This window comes from Trichechus manatus, unplaced genomic scaffold (genome assembly GCF_000243295.1).
Source record: "Trichechus manatus latirostris isolate Lorelei unplaced genomic scaffold, TriManLat1.0 scaffold00162, whole genome shotgun sequence".
NCBI lineage: Eukaryota > Metazoa > Chordata > Mammalia > Sirenia > Trichechidae > Trichechus > Trichechus manatus.
Window position 1 is genome coordinate 1,549,737 of NW_004444098.1, and position 27,879 is coordinate 1,577,615.

The following is a 27,879-nucleotide window of genomic DNA, read 5'->3' on the forward strand; positions in this document are numbered from 1 at the left end:
AGGGTTTCTTCATTTTTCTAAATCCTTTTATCTGATTTTTTCCTAAAATAAGTTGGTGTCAAGTGCTTTATCTTCAGTCTCACTAATTCTGACTTCCATTGCCTCAATTCTGCTCCTACAACTTTCTGTGGTGGTGTCTAATTCTGAAATTTTATTGTTAATCTTTTGGATTTCTGATTGCTGTCTGTCTATGGATTCTTGCAGCCTGTTAAATCTGTCATTATGCGCCTCTGTAATCTTTTTTAATTTCCTCTATTGTGTGTTCTGTGTTTTGCTTAATTTCCTTCCTAATTTCTTGACAAGTTCTGTATATTAATCTGTTGTATTCTGCCTCTGGTAATTCCAAAAATTTTCTTCCTCTGGAAAATTTCTAGATTCTTTATTTTGGGAGCTTGCTGAAGCCATCATACATTGCCTCTTTATGTGATTTGATATTGACTGTTGTCTTCGAGCCATCAGTAAGTTATTATATTTATTTATTTTATGTTTGCTTCCTGTGTCCTCGCTTCTTGTTTTGTTTTGATATGCCCAAATAGGCTGCTCATATGAGCTAGTTTGATTATTGGCACCTTTGAAGCTCTAATGTCCTCTCAGCAGGTGGTTAGATTTGTTACTAGGTATGTGAGCTCAGGAGTCTGCCCACTCCTCCTGTATGGATTCAGCTCAGGTGCCCAGGTAGATAGCCACCAAGTGTGTGGTGTAGGCTCTGACTTACAGTCCTAGACGGGCACTGGTGACCGGTGTAGGCACAGGCATCTGGCTGTAGCAGGGGAACACACTCTGAGCAAGGCAGGGGGCTGATGGCCACCCCCGAGTGTCCAGGAGGAAGGCGTGTCCCTGTTCTCTAGAGCGCGTAGGTGGGTGGGTTTTGCAGCTGGGATATGTGCACCTAATGCTGTTGGCTGTAAGGACTGACTGGCACCTCTTATTCATGGGCCCCTATCGCAGGTGGCTAGGTGACGTGGGTGGAGCTGCCAGCCTTCAGGCCCTTGATGTTGGTAGGTGAAGACCCTGCTTAATGGGCAGATCAGTGTCAAATGTCAAGAACCTGCCACCTTGCAGCTGAAACAGTTGAAGTTAGAGTTCCAGTGTATACCCTGTTGTACTGCGGTAATGAGGGCCTACACTGTTGAGATGGACCCACACAAGTCTATGCAGCGGGAAAGGCACTCAAACTCCGTGGATCCCTTATGCCTGTGCCTAAGCAAAGGAGCTGTGCCTCCCCTGGGTTCCTGGCTTAGGGGAGCTGACAGTTTATTTTTTCCCCTGTTTGTTAATTTGTTCACTCTCCAAGGCAGGGAGACTGGCTCTGGGCATGTTACGGATCCTACTCCCAGCCCAGGGGACTCAGCAATTGCTGAAGCCGGTCTGGGACCCAGTGCAGAGCAGAGAGTGGGGAGGTAAATGGGAGACAGGTTTTTCCCTAAGGGGGGTGTTTTTGATCCATGCGGTAGACCTTACACAATTACTTATCTTTCGCCGATTGAGAGCTGCTTCTCACTGGTTCTGGGTGGCCATGTAAACTCTCTGGCGCTGGGTCTCTCCCGGTGTGGAAAACGCACGTTCTGAGTACCGCCACTTGCCTGCCTCACTGCTGACTCTCGAGCTACTCAGGCCTGAAGGGCTCAGGCTCTCGCTGGTCAGGTCTGGCAACTCCTCACTGATTCTGAACCCTCTCTCCCTCCCCCTGCCACTCAGTCTGGTTCCTCAACTCTGCCTTTGATGTTCAGGGCTCCCGGATTGTCATATATAATCAATTCACTTGTTTTTTCGGTCCTTTGTTGTAAGAGGGTTCACCAGACGCATCTGACTACTCCATCATCTTGGCCCCACCTCCAAAACCTGCTTAAGTTTTGACAACATTTTCATCAAACTGGATAATGTTAAGTTCCTTAGTTCTATCTCTGAGTCTGCCATGCACTCAATTAACTCCCTAATAAATATTAACTTTTGAATTATTCATTGAATAAATACTATATTGATCAAACACCTGTTAAGGGCCAGGCACAGATCTAGGCCAATAAACCAAAGTTTCTAGTTTCTCACATGGAGCTCCCATTCAAATGCACGTGTGTGTATCTGTGTGTATGTGTGTAACAATAAACACACAAAAGCATCATTAGTCAGAAAGTAACAAATGCTATGAAAAATTTAAGGCAGAATGAGAAATAGAGTGTAATGATGGGAAGGTACTAGTTTATATAGGGTGGTCGTTGAAGGCTTCTCTGATAAGACATTTATTTGAGCAGAGGCCTAAATTAAATGAGTAAGCCCTGTACGTATCTAGAGCAAGGGTCAGCAACATACTGCTCATGGGCCAAATTTAACCTGCTACCAGCCTTTGAAATAAAGTTTTATTGGAAGACAGCCATGCTCATTTGTTTCTGTATTATCTATGGCTGCTTTCCCAGTACAGTTTTAGAGTTGAGTAATTGCGGCAGAGACCATATGGCTCACAAAGCCTGAAACGTTTACTATCTGGCATTTTACAGAAAAACTTTTCCAATCCCTGGTCTAGTGAAAAAGAGTGCCAGGCAGAGGAAACAGCAAGTGCAAAGGCCTTGGGGTTGAAGTGTGCTTGGCATATTTAAGGAACAGTAAGGTGGCCAGTGAAGGAGCCCTGGTGGCTCAGTGGTGAAGCTCTCGGCTGCTAACTGAAAAGTAGGCGGTTCTAACCCACCAGCCCTTTCGCAGAAGAAAGATGTGGCAGTCTGCTTCCGTAAAGATTACAGCCTTGGAAACTCTATGGGACAGCTCTACTCTGTCCTGTATGGTCACTGTAAGTCTCAATCCACTCATGGCAGTGGGCTTTTGTTTGTTTTTTAAAGGTGGCAAGTGTGCCTGGAGGGAGTAGGGATGAGAAAGTGTAGTGGGAGAGAAGGTCAGATCACGTGCCCACAGTAAAGTGTTGGGCTTTTTCTTTGAGTAAGATGGGCAGCCACTGGAGGTTTAAAGCAGAGTGATATGATATGTGTCTTAAAAAGGAACTTTCTGGCTGCTATCTTCCTTTTAGGTCCCTGAGTGGCACAAGTGGTTTGCCATCGACTACTAATCTAAAGCTTGGCGGTTTGAACCCACCCAGCAGCTCTGTGAAGAAAGGCCTGGCGATCTGCTTCCATGAAGATTACAGCCAAGAAAACCCTATGGAGCAGTTCTACTCTAACATACAAGGTCGCCATGAATCAGAATCAACTCAACCACAGTGGGTTTGGGTTTTGGTTTATCTTCCTTTTATCTCTTCTCCCTCCCTACTCCTCCCCTAAATCTCTCCCTTCAGAAGGCAGGGGTAGTTTAAGAAATGATCAAAACCCATTGCCTTTGAGTCAATTCCAACTCATAGTGACCGTATAGGACAGAGTAGAACTGCTCCATAGGGTTTCCAAGGAGTGGCAGGTGGATTTGAACTGTTGACCTTTCGATTAACAGCCATAGCACTTAACTACTGTGGCACTAGGGCTCCAAGAAATGATTAGTCCTGGAATTTGATGATTTCTTGGTTAGTCCTGATCCTGGCACAGGAAGGGCCTCCTTGTCCTTTGGTTCCATCTTTCTTGAGGCCCTGGAGCCTCTGATGAGGCTTCGGTCTGCATGAGGACTGAGCAAGCTGTGCATCCCGTGAGCAGCCTCAGGCTGCAGCCTAAGAAGGCTAGGGCGGTGCAGGCTTCACAAAGAGCACCTTGGAGCCCTGCTTTCCTCTCTGAAGATACATTCACTTACTTATTTAGGAATCATTTGTTCCAAAGGGATAATGCACTTTCCAAATGCTAGCTCATAGTCTAAACACATCTAATACACACTGCCTTCAGCTTGGGGAAATATATTTGTGTTATTTTTACAATGCATTTGTGACCAGAGTAGGAATATGGCATCTTTTCATATGTGGGGGCATGTGTGACAAAGCAAAGGTGGTTTTCCCTCCTTCAAAAATGGAAATAAATACGGAATTCCATTGGTGCTTTTTTCACTCCCGGTATCTTTCCAGCTGTTCAATTATATGAGATACCGACTCTCTTCAAAGATGTTCTGAATAAGTTATTTTTATTAGGTATTTTCAACAGAAATATTCTATTTTATGCCCTCCTTTACAGATTTCTTTTGTCATCCCATAGGGTGGGTTTTATACTTTCCACGCTTTGGTTTTCTTATAGGTGGATATAGTGAAAGGAGTTAGGAAACAAACTGTGCTGGTTGTTCAGCTTCTAATATGATTGGTGATCTCGGGTTAGGCACTTAACTCACAGAGCTTCTGTGTGTCTGTTGATGAAAGGGTGGATATTAGCTCTTTGTGTCCTGGCCACCTTGGACAATTGTTGTTAGAATCAAATGCTAAATTGCTAGACATTAAAACATTGACATGTTGAAAGCACTATATGAGTGTGAGGTTGTGGTGTTATCTTTAGTTCTTCTACTTTGTAATCTATAAAGAATACGTGTATCTTGAATCATTCGGATTATGCTTCAAAAGGAAAACAAACCCAAATTGGTGAAACTAAGAAAAAGTTGAAAGCAGAGGTTGAAATATTTATGGAAGTCTATCTGGCAGACATATGACTTAAATTCATCCCACAAATTGGCTTCAGGCTTAAATTAGAAAATACAAAAATCTGAAAAAGTATTCTGAATGGATTTTTTCCCCCAAAGCTGTGACTCCTATGATAGGAAATTTTGTGCTGTGTTTTGGTTAGAACCTTCTTATTTGATATTAATGGAGTAAGCGAAATGTAAAATGATATTCATTTAATCTTTATTGGAAATGCGGCTTTCAGAATTTGGCAGCTCTGTTCAGTGGCATAGAAGAGGAGCTTAATGCTAACACTGTTTGGGAAGATTTAAACAAAAACAAACTACAGCCAGTCTGTTTCTCAGAATCCGTTTAGGACCAAGGTGTTTGAGAATACCATAAAGAATTTTAAACCTTAAATCACCGATGTGTTCTTAAAACCAAGTGGTAGGAATTTAAAAATTTTTTTTAAAGCAAATCCCCCAATAATCCATTATCTGAAAACAGTGGCAGTAGTTGGGTACCTGATGGCATTTCTGGGTTGGGAAAAACTTACATGACTTTGTCAACTGGCACAGCATATGTTCCTTCACCAACTTTTGCCTAGAGATGGTAATGATATTCATTGGGCATCTGAGCTTTGGCAGGCATTTTGGAGAACCCATGAAAACATAGCCGCTTTCTTCCGGAAGCTCCCAATCTAATGAAAACAGATAATAAGGTCTCTTCCTCAGAGCCATGATTTTACTCTTGAACTATTTTCCTTCGAATACTGTCATGAAAGAACAATGTCCTAAATAAAATCTCCAATAACATTATAGGGGAATTATCTGTTTCACCAGAGTATGTGGTGTTCAAAATATTTTTCCTGAGATTTTTATCTTATTTGCATATCTCAGGTCAGTGTGTTTAAGAGTTCTTGCTACTGAATGAGGGCAGAGTTGGACTAGAATCAGAGAAAAGTCATGAAGCCCTTTTGCCATCTAGAATACCTTTGTCTACTTGAGTGACTGACATATTTTCAGAGGTAAATTTCTTTTCAATTTTCTCATGTGGGAACAACACCCTCCAGAAAATTATATGTACATACATTGATTAAACATGACCATTTATCTTAGGATTTCCCTTCCCAAGGTATGCCTGATATGCAGCATCCGGGTTTTTCGAAGGACACTTGCAGGGTCAGGCCATCTTTGGGTGGCATTTTAGCCTCAATTTTACTGTTTTGCAGTGGAAGGAAGAGAATCAAGAAGCAATTGGGGAAGACTTTCCCTCATCTGTTTGGAAACTAATGAGCAACAAGACGAAATAGTGTTTTAGGAACAATGTAAAACATGTGGCATTAAACTTGCCAAGGCTAGACATTGTGAAGCTTCATGCCCAGTGGATAACCAATACTATTCCATAATAATTACTGTTTTATTATTATCTGTTAGTTATTGGAAGGAGCCCTGGTGGCACAATGGTTAAGTGATCGGTTGCTAACCAAAAAGTCAGCAGTTTGAACCCACCAGTCGTTCCACGGGAGAAAAGGTCTGGTGATCTGCTCCTGTAAAGATTACAGCCTTGAAACTCTATGAGGACAGTTATACTCTGTCCTATAGGGTTGCTAGGAGTCAGAATCAACTCAACAGCAATGAGTTTGTTTTTTGTTTTGTTTTGGCAGAAAAATGCAGGTACAGCCATTAGCACGGTGTCTAACACATAGTAAATGCTCAATAACTAATGTTGTTGTGTGCCACTGAGTCAATTCCAACTCATAGCGAAATTCATGTTTCTAGCCACTCTGCAATATACCTCTCCTTGGAAATGATTCAGTATTTCAATAGGTTTGTTCTTGTGTGCTGTTGAGTTAATCTTGACTCATAGCGACCCTGTGTGACAGAGTAGAGCTGTCCCATAGGGTTTCCTAGGCTGTAATCTTTATGGGAACAGATCGACAGGGCTTTCTCCTGCAGAGCTGCAGGGTGGGTTTGAACTGCTGACCTTCAGTTAGCAACCTAATGCTTAATCTTTGCACCTCCAGGACTCCTTGAATAGGTTTAAAAGGCCATAAACATTGACTTATGAATCTACATCTCCCTGAGAATATTATGATGGATATCTTTGGCTAAAGACAATCTACAAGGGCTACCTCTACTTCACTGGAGTTTGCAGGAACTTTTTTTCATCTTGGAATGCCATTCCAGACAAGATCAGGATAGGTAGATGGATGGATTGGTCATTTAAGTTTCTTTTCACCTTGAGATTTTATGATTCCTCAGTGCTCTTGGAACCCTTCCATGTCTCATATGAAGTATCCAGTATTAGATTCTACTCACAATCGCTACAAATGCTTCTGTGCCTCTGTTTTCCTATTTCTACAGTGAGACTGACATGCTTTCCTTTCTTTATAGGAATATTATAATCATTAATAATTTAATAGCTATATGAATGCTTCAAGTCTATGAGGAAGACCAGATACAAAAAATCCAAGTTATCATTGTCATCAAATTATTTACATTTTGGTGCAAAAATGGAAACACTCTAAAGACATTCTGTGGCACACTTAGCTTTATTGAAATTGAACAAATACTTTTTTAAATAACCCCTTTTACAGCACATGTAAAATTTAATTTTTTCATTATAATTTTACAGGTTGTCTTTTATCTGAGTAAGCAAAAATACTTCTTTTATTTTTTTTTAATCTTACTTAAAACACGTAGCCAGGATTCGAACCACGTAGCTCTGGTACCAAAAAGGCAACGGGTTATGAAAATCACAGTACAGTTTTAAAATTCTTTAAGTTAGTCAAGGGTATTTAAAACAATAGTCACTTGGATTAACAGTAGAAATCAGGGGTCAGTTGACATTAGGACTAGTGGTTACACCTACAGTGAGAGCAGAAATGGGAAATTCAAGCTTGTCTGAGCTACATCATTCAGGACACACCATCTGCGTAAATACTGTGGCTGAGAGGATGCAGTGGCTAAGTTACACTTAGATACTTAAAGCCCCACAGAAATATAGCCAGAACGGAAAGAAAATAGTGCACTAACTTGGCTCTAAAATAAAATGGGCATTTATTTTTTAAGAGGGTATACTATGAAATCCATTACACAGTACACAATTTCAATCCCAAAATTACTCCTAGGAAAGAAAAATAATATTAAAATGCACACCTGCACGGACAGTGAAGTAGAAATCTGTTCTTTGTCATTGCCGTTATTTGTTGTTGCTGTTGTTTTCTGGAAAGTAGAAATAATTTATGATCCACAAAAGGATTTCTTGGGTGAAACACTAATTACAGACATTATAAAGAATGTAGCTCAGGAGGCTTGTTTTAAAAACGAGGCAGCATTTTCCTGAAAAAGTTTGGTCCTCAACTCACTATAGGCTAGTCGCTATGATCAGATGGTAAGCATTTTCGTTTTGTGTGTGTGCATTTTTTAAGCTAACTATTTAGTACCAGAATTGGTCAAAACCAAGCCAAATCAAAAGACAAATAGCCCTCGAGAACTTGACCCTGCGTATCATGTCTGATTGATGCATCATCTGAAAGAACAATGGTAAAGGCTATGGAAGGGAAGTATGCTCATATGATTCAGCAACACCTTAATTTTGTGCAAACTTTTTTTCTTCATGGCCTGGATAACATCTCTTCTTCATGTAGGTGCCAGGAAACCCGCCCACATGATCCTCCCTCCCCCCTCCCCCCAACCTTCTCCTCTGTCATAGGGATATAAAGACAATTTCACTGTGTATTTACAAGCACAATACTTAGGCAAGAAGGTCCCCGGGATCTGTAGGGCACACCTATTTCTTGTGGACATCCTCATGCCGAATGATCTTATATGTGATCCAGTAAAAGATGTTGAAAATGAGGAAGGCCAGTGGGAAGGCAGCTCGAGATATCGTGTCAATCCTTTTTGCCCGGTCCACAAACTTCTTCTTGATGGCGTCTGCATCTTTAGGGGGTGGTGGGAGCGGGTTGGCAGGTGTGGCCTTGACAGCAGCCCCATCTTTCACTTGGAGGCAGTGACCCATCCCATAACCGCTGAAATTAAAGCGACTTTCCCGAGTAACATCTTCCTCCTGGGGGAATAAAGACAGAGGAAGCACAGACTGATTGTCAGTCACATCAGATGGAAGATGCTGAGAACTCTTCAGAAGTAAAAGGCTAAACCATAGTTAACTCGTGGTGCGGGAGGGTTTGGGAATGTGGTGTTTTCTTCAAAAACAACTCAATTATTCATGGAACAGATACAGTTCATTAACTTTTCAGGCTGAGAAATAAGGGTAAGAATGATGACTTTGTGGTCATTTTAATTAATCAATAAACAGAAAACACCTAAATTGTATTCAGCACTCACTTTCCCATAATCTAGTTTATTAATCCACGGATTTGAATAGACTATTTTGAAGCCAGTTCTCAAAATCCCAATATAATACTGTAAGTCTATGAGGATGATCATTTGTTCATTCACTCACTCATTCATTCATTTAAAAAACATCTACTGAGCCCTTGCCGTGTGCCTGACCCTGAGCGAGACGCTTCTAGTAATGTGGCCCATTCACACACAGCCCAGTTCCTTCTATTAACATTGGCTTAAAAAATGTCCGTGTGTTGATCTAAGGTTAGCCCCTTAGATGTACACTTGTTTCCTCCTCCAGCCCTCTAGTTCATCTCAGAGATACAGTAGAGATTAGATATTTATTACTTGGTGTTGAATATTTCCACCATGGCTAATTTTTCTAGTGCCAATTTTTAACACTGATTTTTTGGCTAGTTTTTTTTTTATCGCTAACATAATTAAACATAATTAAACGTGTGGTTTTAGCTGATGTTAGTGGTTTTTGTGTTGATTATTTCTACATGAATTAGATAAAAGACTGATAAATCATATTTATTCCTTGGGTGTGTGGTTGGGTCAAAAGAAGAGGTCAAAATAGTGGGGTTGAAAAGGTGGAATTGAAATGACCAGCTTTATAAAAATTTAGTTCTGAATAGCTATCAATTAAATCAGGTTCTTCTACAGCTAGATTGCTGACTTCCTTAATACTCTGCAGACCCTTTGAGTCACCAGAGACACTGTAGTCTTTTCTTGACAGATAATTAGTAATGGTTATGTTTCCCAAAAGAGAAGAAATGTTGGTATTAATTTTTTAAAACTTGGTATTAGTGTTTATTGTATGTCAGTAGTGCCTTCAGCTATATATAAAAGGTATTCTGAACAAAGGACTTTTAAGATAATATGAATGAAAGCCCAACTGTAACCCTAATGGTATGGGAAAAACAAATTGTATCTTGTGTATTGAAATGAGTTTTGTAAATTCAACAGGAGATTTTGGATAGGTAAAGAAAGTGAGAAAAGCTATTTCAGCTAATTACAGTTTATCCTGTGTAAAATGGGCAGTGAGAGCATGTGGGCTAAAGAAAAGTGCAAGGACTTCAGAAGAGTTAGATTAGATTATAGCATATGTGCTCTGATGGGTGGACACAGAACCTGGAGAGGAGGAAAGATTGGCTTGGATGCGGCTTACTTAGCTAGATTAGTACCCAGGTGTCACTTCCCTCTATGGGAGGTGCATGCAGCCTGAAAATGAAGATGAGAGTACAACAGCATCCTTGGGGCATTTGGTTTATCAGTATCGCCCACTATAATACAGTGCCTCCCATGAGGCCAGCACTAAACATGGCTAAACATTGCATTGCAACCTGGCAATTACTTGGAAGAACTTGAGCTGGTGAGATAGCTGGTGTGAATGATTGCCAAATACTCTGTGCCACTCTTTTCTGTGTAGATCTGATCTCTAGAAAAGTCAGGCTAGAAAACAAAGGGCTCATTTACCTGATGCATTAGTAGTTCTGATTAATGAATCTACATAGTTCTACCAATAAAAGACACTAACTACCATCTTCAATCAACCTGTTTATATCATGAAAATCAGGCCAAAGCTCTTGTAATAAAGTAACTGTAAATCTACTACGTTATAAAGCCATTTCTCCAATACTTTTATTTATATAAGGAGCCCTGGTAGTGCAGTGGAGCCCTGGTGGCGCAGGGTTAAGAGCTATGGTGAGCTATGACTGCTAACCAAAAGGTCGGCAGTTTGAATCCGCCAGCCGCTCCTTGGAAACTCTATGGAGCGGTTCTACTCTGTCCTATAGGATCGCTACGAGTCGGAATCGACTCAATGGCAACCCCCTGAAACACCCATTGCCATCAAGTTGATTCCGACTCATAGCGACCCTATAGTTTGTTTTTTTTTTTTTTTTTGGTAGTGCAATGGTTAAGCGCTTGGCTGCTAACATAAAGGTTGGTGGTTTGAACCCACCAGCCACTCCGCAAGAGAAAGATGTGGCAATCTGCTTCCATAAAGATTTACAGCCTGTGACATCTGGGGTCTTAAAAGCTTGCAAGCAGCCATCTAAGATGCATCAGTTGGTCCCAACCACCTAGAGCAAAGGAGAATGAAGAACACCAAAGACACAAGGAAAGTACTAGCCCAAGAGACAGAAAGGGCCACATAAACCAGAGACTTCATCAGCCTGAGACCAGAAGAACTAGAGGGTGCCCGGCTACCACCAATGACCACCCTGACAAGGAACACAACAGAGAGTCCCTGATGGAGCAGGAGAAAGGTGGGGTACAGAACTCAAATTCTAGTAAAAAGACCAGACTTAATGGTCTGACCGAGACTGGAGGAACCCCAGAAAGCATGGCCCCTGGATGCTCTATCAGCCCACAACTAAAACAATTCCCGAGGCCAACTCTTCAGACAGGAATTGGACTGGACTGTGGCACATAAAGTGATACTCGTGAGGACTGTGCCTCTTAGCTCAAGCAGATACAAGAGACTAAATGGGCAGCTTCTGTCCGGAGGTGAGATGGGAAGGCAGAGAGGGTTAGGAGCTGGTTGAATGGACATGGTGAATCAAGGGTGGAAAGGAGGAGTGTGCTGTCACAGTGTGGGGAGAGCAATTAGAGTCACATAACAGTGTATGTATAAATTTTTGTATGGGAAAAAAGAAAAAAGATTTACAGCTTTTGAAACCCTATGGAGGCAGTTCTACTCTGTCCTGTAGGGTCGCTATGAGTCAGAATCAACTTGATGGCAATGGGTTTGGGTTTTGGTCCTATGCCAGATTGGTTCAAGACACTCTGTCTCATTTCATAACAAAATGTAATAAAGAGTTTTTCATTCAACAATTGTTGAGTGTTTACTCTATGACGATCACTGTGCTAGGTGTTGGGGAGACAGTTGATGAAGAGCCCTGTCTGCATGGAGATTTCAGTTGCTGGTGGAAGAGGCAGACATAATGGCATTATTATAGAATGAAGCTGGCAAAGAACACCCACCATGACATCTGAGACTTCCACATGCTCAGTTACACAAGCTCAAAATGAAGACTTAAATTGGACTCAGATTCAAATATTAAATTTGTTTTCTTTACCTTAAAATGTGAATAACATATTTTATGAATGCGAACATTTCTAATAAGTGAAGGATTTCAAAATGTGGAATAAATATATATTAACCATTACAGTATCATTGTAATCATTCAAAGACTCATTTAGTACTTAGCAAGAAGGGAAGTGCATAGTTAGTAGGAGGAAGGGACTTGCTTGTCACACAGGCAGTCTCCAACTTCCTACCTACTACTAATAGGTATTAAGATTTCAACCAGTGTGAGAGTAAAGTAGAATTGGTACCAGCTGGTTTTGTAAAGAGGGATCCAGACTGGGAATTTAGATACTTGGGTTCTAGCTTGGTACCAAAGTTTATAAGGTATGTTGACCTTGGGCAGTCTTATTCTTTCAAGGCCTCAGAGACTTCCTGCCAAAAATGTCGAGGATGGACTAGATCTAGGGGTCTCAGCTTTGGCTGCAGGGGAACTTTCACAAATATATGTATGCCTGCCCCCCGCCCGCCCTCTTCCAGACCAACTAAATCAGAATCTCTGGGGATGAGAACTGAGGATCTGATCTGTATTTTTAAAAAATTCAGTGACTGTAATGCAAAAGGTTGGAAACCAGTGGCCTAGAGGAGCTCTAATGGCCAAATCTAAAATGTTGAACTTGTTCTATATTATTAAGTAAGAAATTACTTCTCAAATGGAAACAACCTCTTAAAGTGAATTTTCCCTTATCTGCCTAAATTGACCATGCTGTTTTTCCTTTCCATATCTGTAGAATCTTGCAAATTGCTGCTCTCACCTCTATAAACATTTAGCAATTCATGATTAAGCATATAGTTCACTCCCTGAATGAGATAAGATTATTTCTTATAAATTCCTGGGCTTCTAGAGAGATAAAAAGGGTAGGTTAGCTAGTAACTTATTTTTAGCACATAAAACAAAAGGAAATCTAAATACATATGTTCACATTTCTTTTCAGACTGACTCATTCATTTAATTTCTGTAGCCTTTCCCCACATACTGTGAATGGACAGCTGAAAAAATTATCTCATTCAGTTAACTACCAGAGCTAGAATGGAATGATACTAGGTTAGAATATCATTATGTGGTACATTGCCATGCAAACAGTGGGTGCTTAATAAACGTGTGTTGAATGATGAATAAAAGGGAATTTTAAGAGCATTTTCCTGTGCTTGAAAATACTTTCCTCATTCATTCAACAGTATTTCAAATTACGCTTCTGAGCGTAGTTACAGCTAATTAAATCCTTTAAAATTCTCTGTCACAAACGTAGGTAGAAATTATCCATTTAATTTTTTATATGCAGGAGGTATGAATGCTCGTTTAAGGGTCTTCTTATTTACCGTGATGACTCATTCAGTGTCTTTTAAATATAGAACCTTAAATTATCCACATCAAAGGATGTGGTTTTGATTCAGAAAACATAATTGCAACCAATTTGAATTTTTTGTGTTATAATGAATGACTAATTGCCTTTATTGCAGGTTCAGAATAAAATGTTATGGTAACATGGCAAGATTCTTATATGAGGGCAAAATGGAGATGAGCTTGCGTCATGGATGAACTGAAGCTAAAATAAAGAACAGTCTGTAGGCACAGCTTAGTTGAACATATTCACAGAGAGAGTTAGGTCCTTCCAGTAAGGAAGGAATTTTAGGCACTGATTCTCCACTTCTTCTAATTAACCAGGAACCCAGTTATTTAATTATTTCTGCCTACCTGCCATCTTCAGTAGCTTTGAGCAATAGACCTTAGAGCTGACCCTGTTCTGTTAGTCACTGATTAAATTCCCATAGAAAATTAATCATCTGGTCAAAGTTTCAATACATCCAATATTTGTATCCCACTTTGATAAAATATCCTTAAATCCTGTCTGCTTTATGAAGCACTGCAATGGTACTCCTCAATTCATTTGAGACTCATTATCTAACTTTATTTTATGCATCAATTTTGCTAATTGTAAATCTGTCAGCCCCAATTTCTCATTCTTGTATTTGGAATAATTCTTGTCCAGATATGAAACTGATCCAAAGGTCATCCAAATTGCATTGTAGTGAATCGTTAGACACAAATGATTTTGATGTAATTAAGGAACATCATACTTTAAAAATGAACTTTTTAGCTGAGCCCATATTTCTGGTTTTCCTCTTATGCCCTATAGGGGAGGAAATAAGAGGACTCCTAAAATCTGTGATAGGGGAAAATTCTTTCCTTCACATTTCTCACCCAGTGGACTGAATCTCTCTTCTGTTGGAACAGGAAATTGCTCAGTGGGAACCGAAGGTTGTAGTGAGCCTCAATCAATGCAAGGCACATAATGGAGTCTCCAGCTGTCCTGAGGACTCAGTATGAGCCCAAACACAGTGGGTTTTCACTGAAAAACTCCTCTGACCACATGATGGCTGAATGATGCTTATTCAAAGACCTGGAGATTTATATCACCTGGACTTAGGGAAGAGGGATGACCTTGAAAATTCTCGTCAATTCTTGGGGCCTGGTAAACCATGGTTCCTGTTTGGAGCTTTATTTTATGAACCAAGGAAGCCACTGCAGGCTTTTAATGGGGGTTGCATGACATAATCAGATTAGCATGTTGAAATAAATCATTTTGGTTGCAATGTGGATGACCAACTGGAGGAAGGCAAAAGTGGATCCAGGATGACTAGTTAGGAGGCTACAGCAGTGGTCCAGGAGAGAGATGATAGTGGTTTTGACTAGGGGCTAGTGGTATAGGTGGAGAGCTATGTGTCAACTTGAGACATATGTAGGAGGGGCAATCAATAAACTTTAGAATTGGGGGGTTTGTGGAATGGGTGGTGTTCAAGGATAACTTCTAGCTTGAATCACTAGGTAGATGATAGTGCCATTCAATGAGAAAGAAGATCCTAAGAGAGTATCATATTGGGTTGGAGGAAGATCATGTTGTGTTTGAGGTACACTTGAGACATTCACATGGAGATGTGGGTTAGGTGATTACATGAAGGGGAAGGGTCTGGAACTCAGATGAGAGATCCATCTGGAAGTATAGCCTTGGTTGTATCCTAGCATATGACTGGCAATCTTTTTCACTCCCAAAGCATTTTCTAGGCATAACATTATTGAAGGCGACTTATGCTAAAAACCAACCATTAGCCAAGACTTTTAAACTTCTCTTATCAAGAGATGGGGTCTGTGCCCCTTCCCTTTGAATCTGGAGAGGATTGTGACTTGCTTGTAACCAAAAGTATTCAGTGGAAGTAGCACTGTATGAACTTCCAAGCTAAGTCAAAAGGTGACGAGGCTTCTGCCTTGTTCACTGGCACACTGGTGCTTGGAGTCCTGAGGCACCATATGAAAATCTACCACCCTGAGGCTGCTATGCTGTGAGGATGCTGAGCCACATGGAAAGGCCAAGCATAGGCATTCTGGTTAGCAGTCCTAGTCTTTGAGTCTCCCAGCCCAGGCACTAAACAGGTGAATGAACAAGCCTACAGATGACTCTAACCTCCAGCTCTCTAGTAACCATCAGCCTTTGAGTCTTCCCAGCAGAGAGAAGTCTTGCCCACTCTGTCCTTTCCAAATTTCTGACCCACACAATCTATGAGCATAATAAAACGGTGTTTGTTTTATGCCATTAAGTTTGGGGTGGTTTTTATGCATAGTAACTGAAACAGGACTCTTTGAGTCAGCATCACCCCAAATTTTATACTTTCGAAAGCCAGTTATACCCAAACCTAGAATTCCTGGCATGAAGTAAGAAAAGAAATATTACTAATATATGGGATTGAATATGTTCCAGATTGAATGCTAATTAGCTTTTCAGATTAAAAAGTTGGAGTAAAAATGTCAATCTAATTACAATGGTTGGTGAAAACTGCTCTGCAAGCCATGCCAGGTAAACTGGCCAGTGGCCCTCCCTACAATGGCTGCCCTTAGCCATCTGAGATACGGCATCACTGCCTATGATTCCAGTATTCACCCTACAATAGGAATCATGTCATAAAAGAACTTTCAGCACTGCAGTGTATTGTGATATTGATAGGGGATATGCCTCCTGTTTTAAAAATAATCATCTTGATCCACCTCAGTAATGATGGAACACCAAGAGACCAATGTTATACCTGATGGCATTCTCAGGGGCACCATTTCAGAGAATCTCATGTTCTCATCAGCCAGTCTCTTTTCTGTTATAAAACCAAACACAGATGTGCTTCCTTTCAAAAGAAAGATCTGAACCATACAAAATAGGTAAATTAGGGGGTGATCTCTTTGAGAGGAAACCCAGCACTGAGTATCTAATACGTGCTGAAGATATCCTTGTTGATTGCCTTGGGCTTTTTTTTTTTTTTTAATTATAGAAGGTCATCCAATAGCTAGTAAATCCAAGCTCACTTAACTTAATGATTTGGTCCCTATAAAGAGATTTACACTTAACCTTTTCTATAACATTTGCATTCCATAGAGTAGGGTGTGCTCATAGCTGTAAGCAATCATAGGACAAAATTACCTTAACTGAAAAAAAAAGAAGGAAAACAATAATATTTACAAATACATATTCAAAAACAAAAACAAAAAAATCTGTTGCCATCGAGTCAATTCTGACTCATAGTGACCCTATAGGACAGAGTAGAACTGTCTCATCGGGTTTCCAAGGTTGTAATCTTTACGGAAGCAGACTGCCAAATATTTCTCCTGCAGAGCAGCTGGTGAGTTTGAACTGCTGACATTTCAGTTAGTAGCTGAGCTACCTGGGCTCCCAAATACATATGAGGCCAGGCTTGTAGGTAGGTAAAGACTTTGTGAAAGAATGCAAATGAAAATTGTCCTGAGTGGAGAAGCGAGGCTCTGTGTCCTACGATGTAGTTAGTTGTTTCAATTTAAACGTATCAGTGAGGGGTGAAACCTTGTGTGGCATGTCTGTAAGAATTCAGCCCAGAGAGAGGACTTGATGATATCTACTTTTTGCTTACTTTCTTAAAGTGAAGACATTGGATCTAATAGGCAGAGGAGTGAAAGAAGAGTGAAATGGGGAGAAATATCTCTTGAATATGGCTGACCCTGCTTCTCTGCACCCAGGTTTTCCACTTGGAGGGTACCCACAGTCATATGGAGACCACCTGTCAATCCATTATATCTATTTATCAAGCAATCAACAGTTGAATAAATAAGCAGCTATTATAGGGCAAGGGCCCTGGTGACACAGTGGTTAAGCGCTTGGCTGCTAACCGAAAGGTCGGTGGTTTGAACCCACTAGCTGCTCTATAGGAGAAAGATGTGGCGATCTGCTTCTGTAAAGATTACCGCCTTAGAAACCCTACGGGGCAGTTCTACTCTGTCCTATAGGGTCACTATGAGTCGGAATCCACTCAACGGCAATGGTTTTGGTTTTCTTGGTTTATTATAGGGCAGGCAGTGGACTTTGCTCAGGAAGTACAAAGATGAATAAGATCCACTCTTAAACTTTGGAGACCTCAGGCTTTTTTAAGGAGGGTATAGAGAATTTAAAAGAGTATAATATGAGAGATAGTCTCCAGATATGTGCAAAGATTTATTGGAGTATCATATGAGCCTAAGGTCTCCAGCATTGGTGTGATTATTTTTAAATGTTGTTGTTGTTAGGTGCTGTTGAGTTGATTTTGACTCCTACCAATCCCATATAACAGAGTAGAACTGCCCCATAGGGTTTTCTAGGCTATCATCTTTACAGGAGCAGATTGCCAGGTCTTTCTCCCACAGAGCCACTGGGTGGGTTCTAACCGCCAACCTTTTGGTTAGCAGCCAAACACTTAACCATTGTGCCACTCTTGAAAAAAAAAATCGTTGCTGTCAAGTCGATTCCAATTCATAGCAACCCTACAGGACAGAGTAGAACTGCCCCATAGAGTTTCCAAGGAGCATCTGGTGGATTTGAACTGCTGACCTTTTGGTTAGCAGCCCTGGCTCTTAACCAATGCACCACCAGGGCTCCTTTATTTTGAAATAGGCCGTCAAAAATTCTGGATTTTGATAGTTGATTTCCACTATTGACTTCATTCACCAAAGGGTGAGCTTCTGGGATTGTGTCAAGCTCATCTCTCTATCCCTATCCCCACGTACAATGCCTGGCCCTTAAAGTTACTCAATAATTGTGTTAGGAATGATCCTCTTGATTCTGAGTAAGGGCTCAGAAAGCTTGTGTCCCCCGGGGTAGGGAAGGGGACAGTGATTGTCTCCTAGTTTGTCTTCCTCTCTTTGCCAATTGCAATCCCTTCTGCAGCCTCTGGATCAATCTTTTCTAAAGAACTTTGATCCCATCCTTCTCACTTTAGATTCGATAACTTGGCCATCGCGGAGGACCAGAGGGAAAACACTGGGCTTAAATCTGAATATTTATATTGAATTCTTATCTTTACTACCTCCTAGATGTGCGTTTGGAACAGTCCCTCAACTATTTTTGCTCTTCCATTTCCTCATCTTTAAAATGAAGAGTGGACATTTGTCCATTTTCTGAGTTTGTGAATATAGGGCTATGATGTTAGCTAGTAGGTTGCCTTGAGATTATTCTCTAGCTGGTTGATATGTTTAAGACTTTTCTCCCCTACTAGGGAGTAGACAGCTTGCAAGCAAGGACTGTAAATTCTTCTTCCTATGCCTGCCCTGATACCTTCTGCCAGGGGTAGCTTCATGAATGTGCAAATTGTGCAGTTGCACAGGGCCCTGTGCTTAGAAGGGCCCCATGCTTGGTTTAATGTTCTGCTGTAGCTGTCTTGAAATTCTTAATTTTTAAACACCAGCTCTACATTTTCATTTTGTACTGGGTTCTGCAAATTATGTAGCTGGCCCTGCCTTCTGCTGTAGTGGAATCAATGCCGTTGGCCCACTGCTTTCATTCCCAGGCTTAAGCCTTTCAGTGGTTTCCCATCTCCTTAACGGTCACTCCTAAGTCCCTTTGTGTGACATTCAATGATGAACTCCTGCATGTCCTTCAAAACCCCATTCTGCCATCATCCCATTCAGGATGCCTTTCTTTGATCCCTGAGCCTGGGCCATGGGTCTCTGCTCCTGTAGTTCCTCGTACACACCTTCACAGCAGAATCTGCTGCATCATATTAAAATTAGCTGTTTATATGTCTGCCTCTTTTATATAACCTTCAAGTGCAGAGACCCAGCAGTCTTGCATACCTTGATATCTCCAGTACCTAGAATAATACTCGGATGAGTCTTTCTATGTTGAATACATATAAAGTAAATGCTTCTTAAATCAATGCTGGAAAAAGTCTTTTGTAATATGAAAAATCACCTCCTTGCTTATTTATTATGTGACTTACTTTTGCATACTGGATTTATATAAAATTAGGGCAGGCCTAAACTCAACAGTGTCACTCAAGAACTAAGGTATTTATGGTCTATATTTGAAACACTATCCATTTGTTGGCCTAGTGTTAAACTAGTGAGCAGCTCAGATTGGAAAACATAAGTAAAGTTAGATCCACCTTATTAACAATCTTAGAAGAAAATGCATACTTCTTTGCAAAGAAAATAAATGGACTAAACAAACACTACAGGATACAAAGAAATATTTTCTCATTTATGCATCTATTCAAAAATTAAAATAATAAAGCCAGGTAAATGAAAAGCCAGAATGTATTAGATACATGCAGATATTTCAACAAATAAATTAGGTCTTATCGGTCATTACCCACAGCTAAAAACAAAGGAATATTTGCATAACATTAGAGGTGTTTGAACTCATACACCATTGGTTTAGGTTTGGAGAAGAAAGTAAAAAAAATCCTGTGAATCTGTGGTTATCACCAAGAATCAGTTTAAGTTTTTAAATTCTAATTTAATGAAACACTCCCTTTACAAATCTCTTAAAATAAATTAATATCTGCATTGTAGTACTGTGCACCATTTGGGTATCATTACACAAAATCTCCTTCATTGCCTCAATTGCATGCTATTTTTACAAGCCTGTGTATCAAAAGAGGTCCCTGGGTGGTGCAAACGGTTTGCTCTAGCCTTAAGTTTGCCAGTTCGAACCTACCCAGTGGCACCATGGAAAAAAAGCCTGGCGATCTGCTTCCGTAAAGATTACAGCCAAGAAAACCCTATGGAGCAGTTATACTCTTGACTACATGGGGTCACCATGAGTCAGAATTGACTCAACAGCAGTGGGTAAGCATTAAAAATGCCAGCAGGAAAAAAATGCCAGCAGGGACTCTAATTCATTACAAACCCACTCCCAATAACAGGGAAATGTGTGGACAAAGGGAGACAAACAGGTAACCCAAAAGAACTCAGCTGTGGTCAGTGCAGGGATTCCTCAAACTGATCTTTCCACAAGCCTCCAAATGCGTTGTGGGGGTGGAAGCATAGGGAATTGAGTTGGAATAAGACTCATAGTTACCCACCAAAAACCATTCTTTCCTATTTCTTTCATGGCAGATCTTCCTTTAGCTCAATGTTTCTTAACCCCAGCACTGTTGACATATGGGATCTGGTAACTCTTTGTCGTGAGGGGCTGTCCTGTGCAGTGTCGGGTATTTAGCAACTTCCCTGGCCTCTGTCTGTTAGCTGCCAGTAGCACAGCCTGTACTCAGTTATAACAACCAAAAATGTCTTCAGACATTGCCAGATGTCTCCTGGAGGTCAAAATCACCCCCATTTCAGAATGACTGCTTTAGCCGGACACAAGCGAGCACATGGAGAAGACTGTATTTTCTAGCCTCCCTTGCAGCTGTGTGGGGCTATATAGCACATCTAGCATCAGGAAATCCAATCAACTCAATCTACAAACCAAAATCTAGTCACTTCTTACCAGCTCCAATACTACACACTAGTCTGACCCACACCCTGTGGTAGCTCATCAGAATAATTTGCACCAGAATTATTACAATAGTCTTCTAGTCTTCTAACTTGTCCTGCTTTTTCTACATACACATCCCACCCCTCACAAATAATGTCTATTCTCAACACAGCAACTAGAGTGATCCTGTTAGGATACAAGGAGAAGATTAGTCCAAAGGACTAATGGACCACAGCTACCAAGGCCTCCACCAGACTGAGTTCAGTACAGCTAGATGGTGCCTGGCTACTACCACGGACAGCTCTGACTGGGATCACAACAGAAGGTCATGGACAGAGCTGGATAAGGAAGTAGAACAAAATTCTAACACACAAAAAAAGACCAGATTTATTGGCCTGACAGAGACTGGAGAAACCTCGAGAGTATGGCCCCTGGACACCCTTTTAGCCCAGTGGTGAAGTCACTCCCGAGGTTCACTGTTCAGCCGGGGATTGGACAGCCCCATAAAACAAAATGGGACTAATGAGGCACAGCAGTCCAGGGACAAGAAGTAGAAGGCAGGAGGGGACAGGAAAGCTGGTGATAGGGAACCTAAGGTTGAGAAAGGACAGTGTTGACAGGTTGTGAGGTTGTTAACCATTGTCGTAGGGCAATATGTATACTGTTTAATGAGAAACTATTTGTTCTGTAAACCTTCGTCTAAAGTACAAAAAAAAAAAAGAATTGTCTATGTGAGATCAAACTGACAACAGCAACTCAAAAGCTTTGATGGGAAGCCTAGGGGACAGTGAGTTGAAGATAAATAATGGTGATGGAATAATTTGGATAAGGATGGTGAGAATAGCAGCACAACTGGAAGAATGTAATGGATGTCACTGAATTGTACATGTAGAAATTTTTGAAATGGTTTATCTTTGGCCATGTATATTTTCACCAAAAAAAAAGAGAAAAAGGTCCTCCAAGGTTGAGAAAGAGAGTGTTGACATGTCATGGGGTATTAACCAGTGTCATAAAACAATATGTGTACTGACTGTTTAATGAGAAACTGTTTTGTAAACCTTCATCTAAAGTACAATAAAAAAAATTAAAAGAAACTTAACAGTGTTCTACAAGTAAAGGGAAAATAAAGTCATATGACCATTTAAAAACAAAAAAAGTACTTGGATACTATGCAAAAAAATAATAGAGTGATCCTGTTAAAATGTGAGCCAGTTCATGTCGTCTTCTGCTCAAAACTCTCCAGTGGCTCTCATCTCGCTCAGAGTAAAAGACAAGTCCTTGTAAAATCCTCTTTATCTCTTGCGCCTCAGCTCCTGCTGCTCTCTCTCTAGTACAAGAGTCAGTAAACATTTTCTGTAAAGGGCCAGATAGTAAATATTTCAGAATTCGTGGGCCATATAGTCTCTTAAGTATATTTGAATCTAATTTTCTAAAGTAAAGTATATACTTCATTCTACCTTGGACCACACCTCATCTACACGGTACCATATTTTTAATGGACAGAAAGTAATTGTTGCAAAATAATTCTTTGACACTCTGCTCAAACTCTATAAAGCAGCAATGTTTTCACTTAACATCAGCTGTAGTCTTAGAGAGTAGTTTAGGAATCAATAACATGGTTGTGATGTTTTGATTCCTCAAGAGGGAAGCAATGCCTTGCATATGGAAATTCTTTCCTAGTAGTTTCTGTCAATTCTAGTCTAGCTAGAATGCACAGAAGACACACTAAATTCTAAGAAGCATGAAGGTGAACATCTTCCATCTGGAGTATGAGCTGTTCGATTATTAACATCATTTGCCATCTGTTCAGGGTGCAAATGTTGAGATGGTGTCTACACAGCACAAAGTGGAGGGAAGAGATGAGGGTTTACAGGGGATAAGCCGCTGCCAAACTAAAAACAATTAACACTATATCAAGGACAAATCACAATAAGCATTTACTTGCTTTCTAACTTGGATGATCTTGATTGCCAAATTCCCCAGGATATTAGCACACTTCAATCTATATAGGCGAACCAGAATGGAATTTCATCAATGAAAGGAACCAACTTGTCCCGAAACACTTCAGCACCTGACAGTTGTAGCAAACCAAATCTTCAGGTCATTATGCTCTTTTAAAGGCCCCTACACTTCCTTTTCCTAATTTCCTGTCACTCTGGTATTAAAGTAAATAGTACATATAAGACTGAACGCACATAATTTTAAGACTATAATTAGCTTGACCAGGTGAACAGATAAATTTAAGCACTAAAGAGTCAAAGTAGTTACTGTGTGGGATTATCTGTTGTTAATTTGGCACCACCACTCCTGTAGAAATGTCTGCCTAAGGCTGGGAACTACATTTCCCAGAATTCCTTTCATGATTGGTTCCAGGTTAGTGTTTGCTAGTAAGAGGAACTTGGGGGATTTACAAGGTGGAAGGGAACCAGAAACCATTATTTTTGGGACTCCATGGAGATCAGATGAGGCTGCTTTGTCAAACATGGTGGCATTCTAGACCTTTCTGTGGATTCCCACCCTATGGTCCCACTTTGGCATTTAGACATTGTGGCTTCTCAGATTTTCCTGTGAACACTTGCTTTTCCACCCAGAGCTTCAGGTGAAAGTCCTATCTTCTCACTATCGCCTTCCAGGCCTTTACTCCCCCAGTTACTCCCACATTCATATATACGCTAATTTCTGTATTAAACCTCTTACTCTGGTAGTACTTTTAGTGTCCCTGTTTTCCTGACAAAACCCAGGTGGATACAGGTATACAGGTAATCCATACTTTGAGCTAAAAAACACCATTTTAATGCAAATTGCTATCGTTTCCTTCAGTTAAAATCTATTGAGCATCATAATGTGCCAAGCATTGGAATGAAACAAGGATAAAAAAGGCAGAGTCTGGCCCTTGAAGACCTAATGAGCCAGTGTGGGACTGGGGAGAGGAGTCTAGAACATATAGATCAGTGGTTCTCCATCAAGGGTGATTTTGCCCCTCCAGGCGACACTGGCAATGTCTAGAGATAGTTTTGGTTGTCAGAACTGTGGGGAGAGAAGAGTTACTGGCATCTAGTGGGTAGAGGTCACAGATGCTGCTAAACATCCTATAATGCACAGGACAGCCCCCACAGCAAAGAATTATCTGGCCTAAATGTCAGTAGTGCTGAGGTTGAGAAACCCTGGTCTAGACAAGAGATTACAATATAACATGATATCTGCTATGGTAAAGGCATGCACAGGCCACGGGATACTACACAAGAGTATCCTGTTCTAGAGCAGTTAAAGGAAAGTTTGATGGCATTATTTCAGCTGTAATATCATGGAATGCACTGCCTCTGAAAGACATCCCTGAACATTACGGATATGTTACAGAAAAGCGACCCATATAATGGCAGCCTCGTGTTGTTAACTGAGCCTGCTTTTTAGTGCAGTTAAAGAGGAGCTCAAATGCACTTGCCCATGCCATTTGGCCAGGAGTTAGTATCATTTAATTATCTGTGTCTTAAGCAGAGAGGATTTGTTACAAAGGACAGAAACCCACTGACAGTAGCTTAAATAACTGGAGAATTTCCATAAGGAATTAACTATAAGAAAATTATTGTAAGATAATCGCACAAGTCTCCAAAGATGGGAAAGAAATGCCCTGTAGAAGTGAGAAGGCTGGGCTTGGAACCAGACCTTCTGGGTTCAAATCCGGCTCTGCCATCAAATAGCATGAGAGCTAGGTAAATCACTCAACCTCTATGTGCCCCAGCCTCCTCTGCAGTAAAATGGAGGTAATGGCACCTTCCTTATGGGTTTTTTGAGAGGATTAAGTAAGGTTATGCACATGTAGGTCTGAGAATGATATGTACTGACATATAGTATATGCTCAGTAAATGATGAGTCAGGTGTGCCTGACCCAAGCCATAGTATTTTCAGTCGCCTCATATGCATGCAAAAGCTGGACGATGAATAAGGAAGACTGAAGAAGAACTGATGCATTTGAATTATGGTATTGGGGAAGAATATTGAATATACCATGGACTGCCAGAAGAATGAACAAATCTGTCTTGGAGCCAGAATGTTCCTTAGAAGCTAGGATGGCGAGACTTCGTCTCATGTACTTTGGACATGTTATCAGGAGAGACCAGTCCCTGGAGAGGAACATCATGCTTGGTAAAGTAGAGGGTCAGCCAAAAAGAGGAAGACCTTCAATGAGATGGACTGACACAGTGACTACAACAACGGGCTCAAGCATAATGATTGCGAGGCTGGTGCAGGATCGGGCAGTGTTCTGTTCTGTTGTACATAGGGTCACTATAAGTTGGAACTCACTTGTCGGCACCTAACAACAATAAATGTTAGCAATGATGAGGACATTGATCATGGTGTAAGCAGGGCTTCTCTACCTGGGAGCTGCCATGAGCAAGTCAGGAACTGATATTTTTTCTCTTGATGTCTCAGGGTTGTTGTTTGGTCCCATCTCTGCTTCTCTCTTTCTCAGCTTCCCTCACTTACACATGTTCCAACTGGGCCACCCCAGCCTCAACTCTGGGAACTTTTTCAACTCAAGCCCTTACTATCATCTAGTTAGAGTCTGAGAGCCTCTTCACTGAAATTCTTAAAAGAGAGATTCTCATTGTCATCCTGCTTGTGGACTGGTGCTCCTGGGTCATTGATTGGGAAAAGAGGGAGGAACATGAGATACAAATAGGACAGCCCGAGGCGGGGATGAGGGCTGAGGCGACCCTTCCCAGGTGGTGAAAGTTCCTGAAAACACACCACATAAGGATCCATAGAGGAAAACTAGGGTGGCTGGCCTTGAGAAGAGATGAGCCTGGCTCAAAGGACAGGCATTTTCAAATGAGTAAAGGGCTTTTATGAAGACAGGCTTGTATTGGTTGACATTACAGGGAGATAGAATTCAACTCAACATGAGGAAGAACTTTTAACAACTCTGTGAGTGAACATGGAACATACCATCTTTGGAGATTATGAATTCCCTGTTGCTAGAAATAGGTGCTTAACTATTTGTTGGAGATGTTGGATATTGATGCAGCATATCAGTTAGGTTATTAGATGACCAATAATGTATCTTCCAATTTTGGGAGGCTCTGATTCTGTATGAAAAATGGTAAGGTAAGAAGCCTAAGAGGGCAAACCACACTGAAGGTCCTGGTCCAAGTGGAAGAATTATGTACTCAACAAGCTATGTCTGCTATGATCCTCCTTGGCCACCTAGAAGCTTCTGGTCATTCTGATTCAGTTTTGAGAAACCTGCTCTGATGCAATCAACCCCAAAACAATGATTCAGTTCAGGATGTGTTTTTTCGTTTAATTATCTTTGACTTTCAAAATATTTCATGTCATTTCTGAGGTTTTCAGTTAAGCACCAAGTCTCTTGCTGCTGTTATAATTTTGAAGATGATTATAATATATTAAATAAAAACCCCAAAATAGTATTGCTTAACTTCACATTATGTAATGAAGGAGGCATTGAATGGGTGGATTTTTAGAGGTCAACAAACCATGTTCGTGGATGCTTTCTTTATTATGTCCAGCTTTGACAGCCTAAAGGCTCTGAGCAGCAATATTAGTCTTCCAAATAGCCGTTTCTTTCTTTCCCTTCTTCCTCCCACTGCTCAGTTTCTGCTGAAAGGAGCTCAGGGAGGAGTCAATGCTACCAGGAAAGGCTGGTGAGCTGTGTTTTTCTGCAGGGGCTCAATAAACTCGGAAACTGAGAACTCAATCAATAGGATCAGATCTATGTTTGGGCTTGCCCTTGATACCTTCCCACCAACTTTGAAGAGCCAGGTTAACGTCATGATGAATCCACCCAGGTGTGACTTGGAGAAGTGTTAGGAGGCTTCGAGCAGAAGGGCAGTGAGGCATATCCTGAGGAAAGAGACGTCACTTTCTTTCTTTGCACAGCTGCAGGCCAGACATGTTTCTCCAGGTGAGAAGCTATAAACCCGCTTTCTCTGGCCAACCTTATTTCCTACAGAATTTGAATGATCCTGGAAGCTAGCTCTTCTCTGATGAATATGGACTGTAGGATCTGTTTTAAAATTAGCAGTTACTGAAGCAGATGAACACTGTAAACCATCAGGAAGCACTTTCTTATTGTTTCTCCCAAGGACATTTAAAGCAGGGAAGTGAACCAGAGACACAATCTATGCTCCATTATTCTGGCTTATTATTGAGTTTTGCAGATCATCTGTGCCCTAGCTTCGTCTGCCTTCCCTGCAGCCATTTCTTTGTTCACTAGCACTTCAGCTATAGCTTCTTGTAAGCAACTCTTACCAAAAAAAATTAGGGAAAGAAAAATGGAAAATAATGAGAAATGTGTGTGTGTGTGTGTGTGTGTGTGTGTGTGTGTCTCCCCTTCTCTCCTTCATTACTATGGTTACCAGAATTAAGATTTCAGGCAGAAGCTTGTCTGTAGGCCCAGAAGGAAGATTGATTGCCGTAAATACAGTGATTGGCCACAATGTGAAAATAATGCCGGGGATTTCTTGTGGATCTCATTGTTGACTAATCAAGTTTCTAGTTAAGACAGTGTGCACAAAAGGGTATAGCACAGCACTTGGCACATAAAGGGGAGTCCACCTTTCTTTCCTATTCAAAGACATCAATGATGTAGTTTTAATAAGAGGCAAAGAGGAAACCTCATGCGGTTGTAAGAAGATACGGTTTCGTAAATGGACTTAACTCCTGGGTAATTTCTCTCTTTTTCCCCCAGCTGTGTGTCTCATTATAAAGTATATGTAGTGGCCAGCTGAAGGTGACATGCTTTCACACTGCAGGCACAGGTCATTGAGTGATGAGCCCACTGGGTCATGGGCATCACGGTCCTCAAGTGAGCTGGGGGTGGGAGCTGATCAGACAAGGTCAAGGGCCATAGTGAGTCTTAGTGAGGCACAATAGTTAACACAAGGTACACCTCCTGCCCCGGGCAGTGTAGCAACCAAATAAGGACCTCTGCTATTGGGTCTGTGACTGCCTCTTGAGGTATCTGAGAAGGTGTAAGCCAGAGAAGCTCAGGTGAACCCGCTTACCTGACCTGCTCTATCCTGAAAGCACTTTCAAAAATGTTTTACTGTGACCCAAAGTAAGAAACCTGTTTTACATTACCAGCCAGGACACAAATATGCACACACACACACACAAATATATACAACTAAAATAAAGTTTCACAAAATAGTATTTAGCTTTCCAAAG

General features: G+C 41.0%; 2 protein-coding genes across 4 annotated transcripts in view; one reads left to right on the forward strand and one right to left on the reverse strand.

Annotated features, from left to right (window-relative positions):
• Nucleotides 1-27,879, forward strand: part of FANCB (FA complementation group B) — a 345,837-nt gene that overhangs the window by 168,905 nt on the left and 149,053 nt on the right. The gene's annotated exons all lie outside the window — the stretch shown is intronic.
• Nucleotides 8,184-27,879, reverse strand: part of GLRA2 (glycine receptor alpha 2) — a 213,545-nt gene continuing 193,849 nt past the window's right edge. The window contains exon 9 of one of the 3 annotated variants that reach the window (XM_004386335.1): nt 8,184-8,575. In XM_004386335.1, coding sequence (XP_004386392.1) covers nt 8,297-8,575 — 279 coding nt within the window. In that variant the 3' untranslated portion in view covers nt 8,184-8,296. The remainder of the gene's footprint in view (nt 8,576-27,879) is intronic. The other 2 variants (XM_004386336.1, XM_004386334.1) reach the window with 2 other exon arrangements.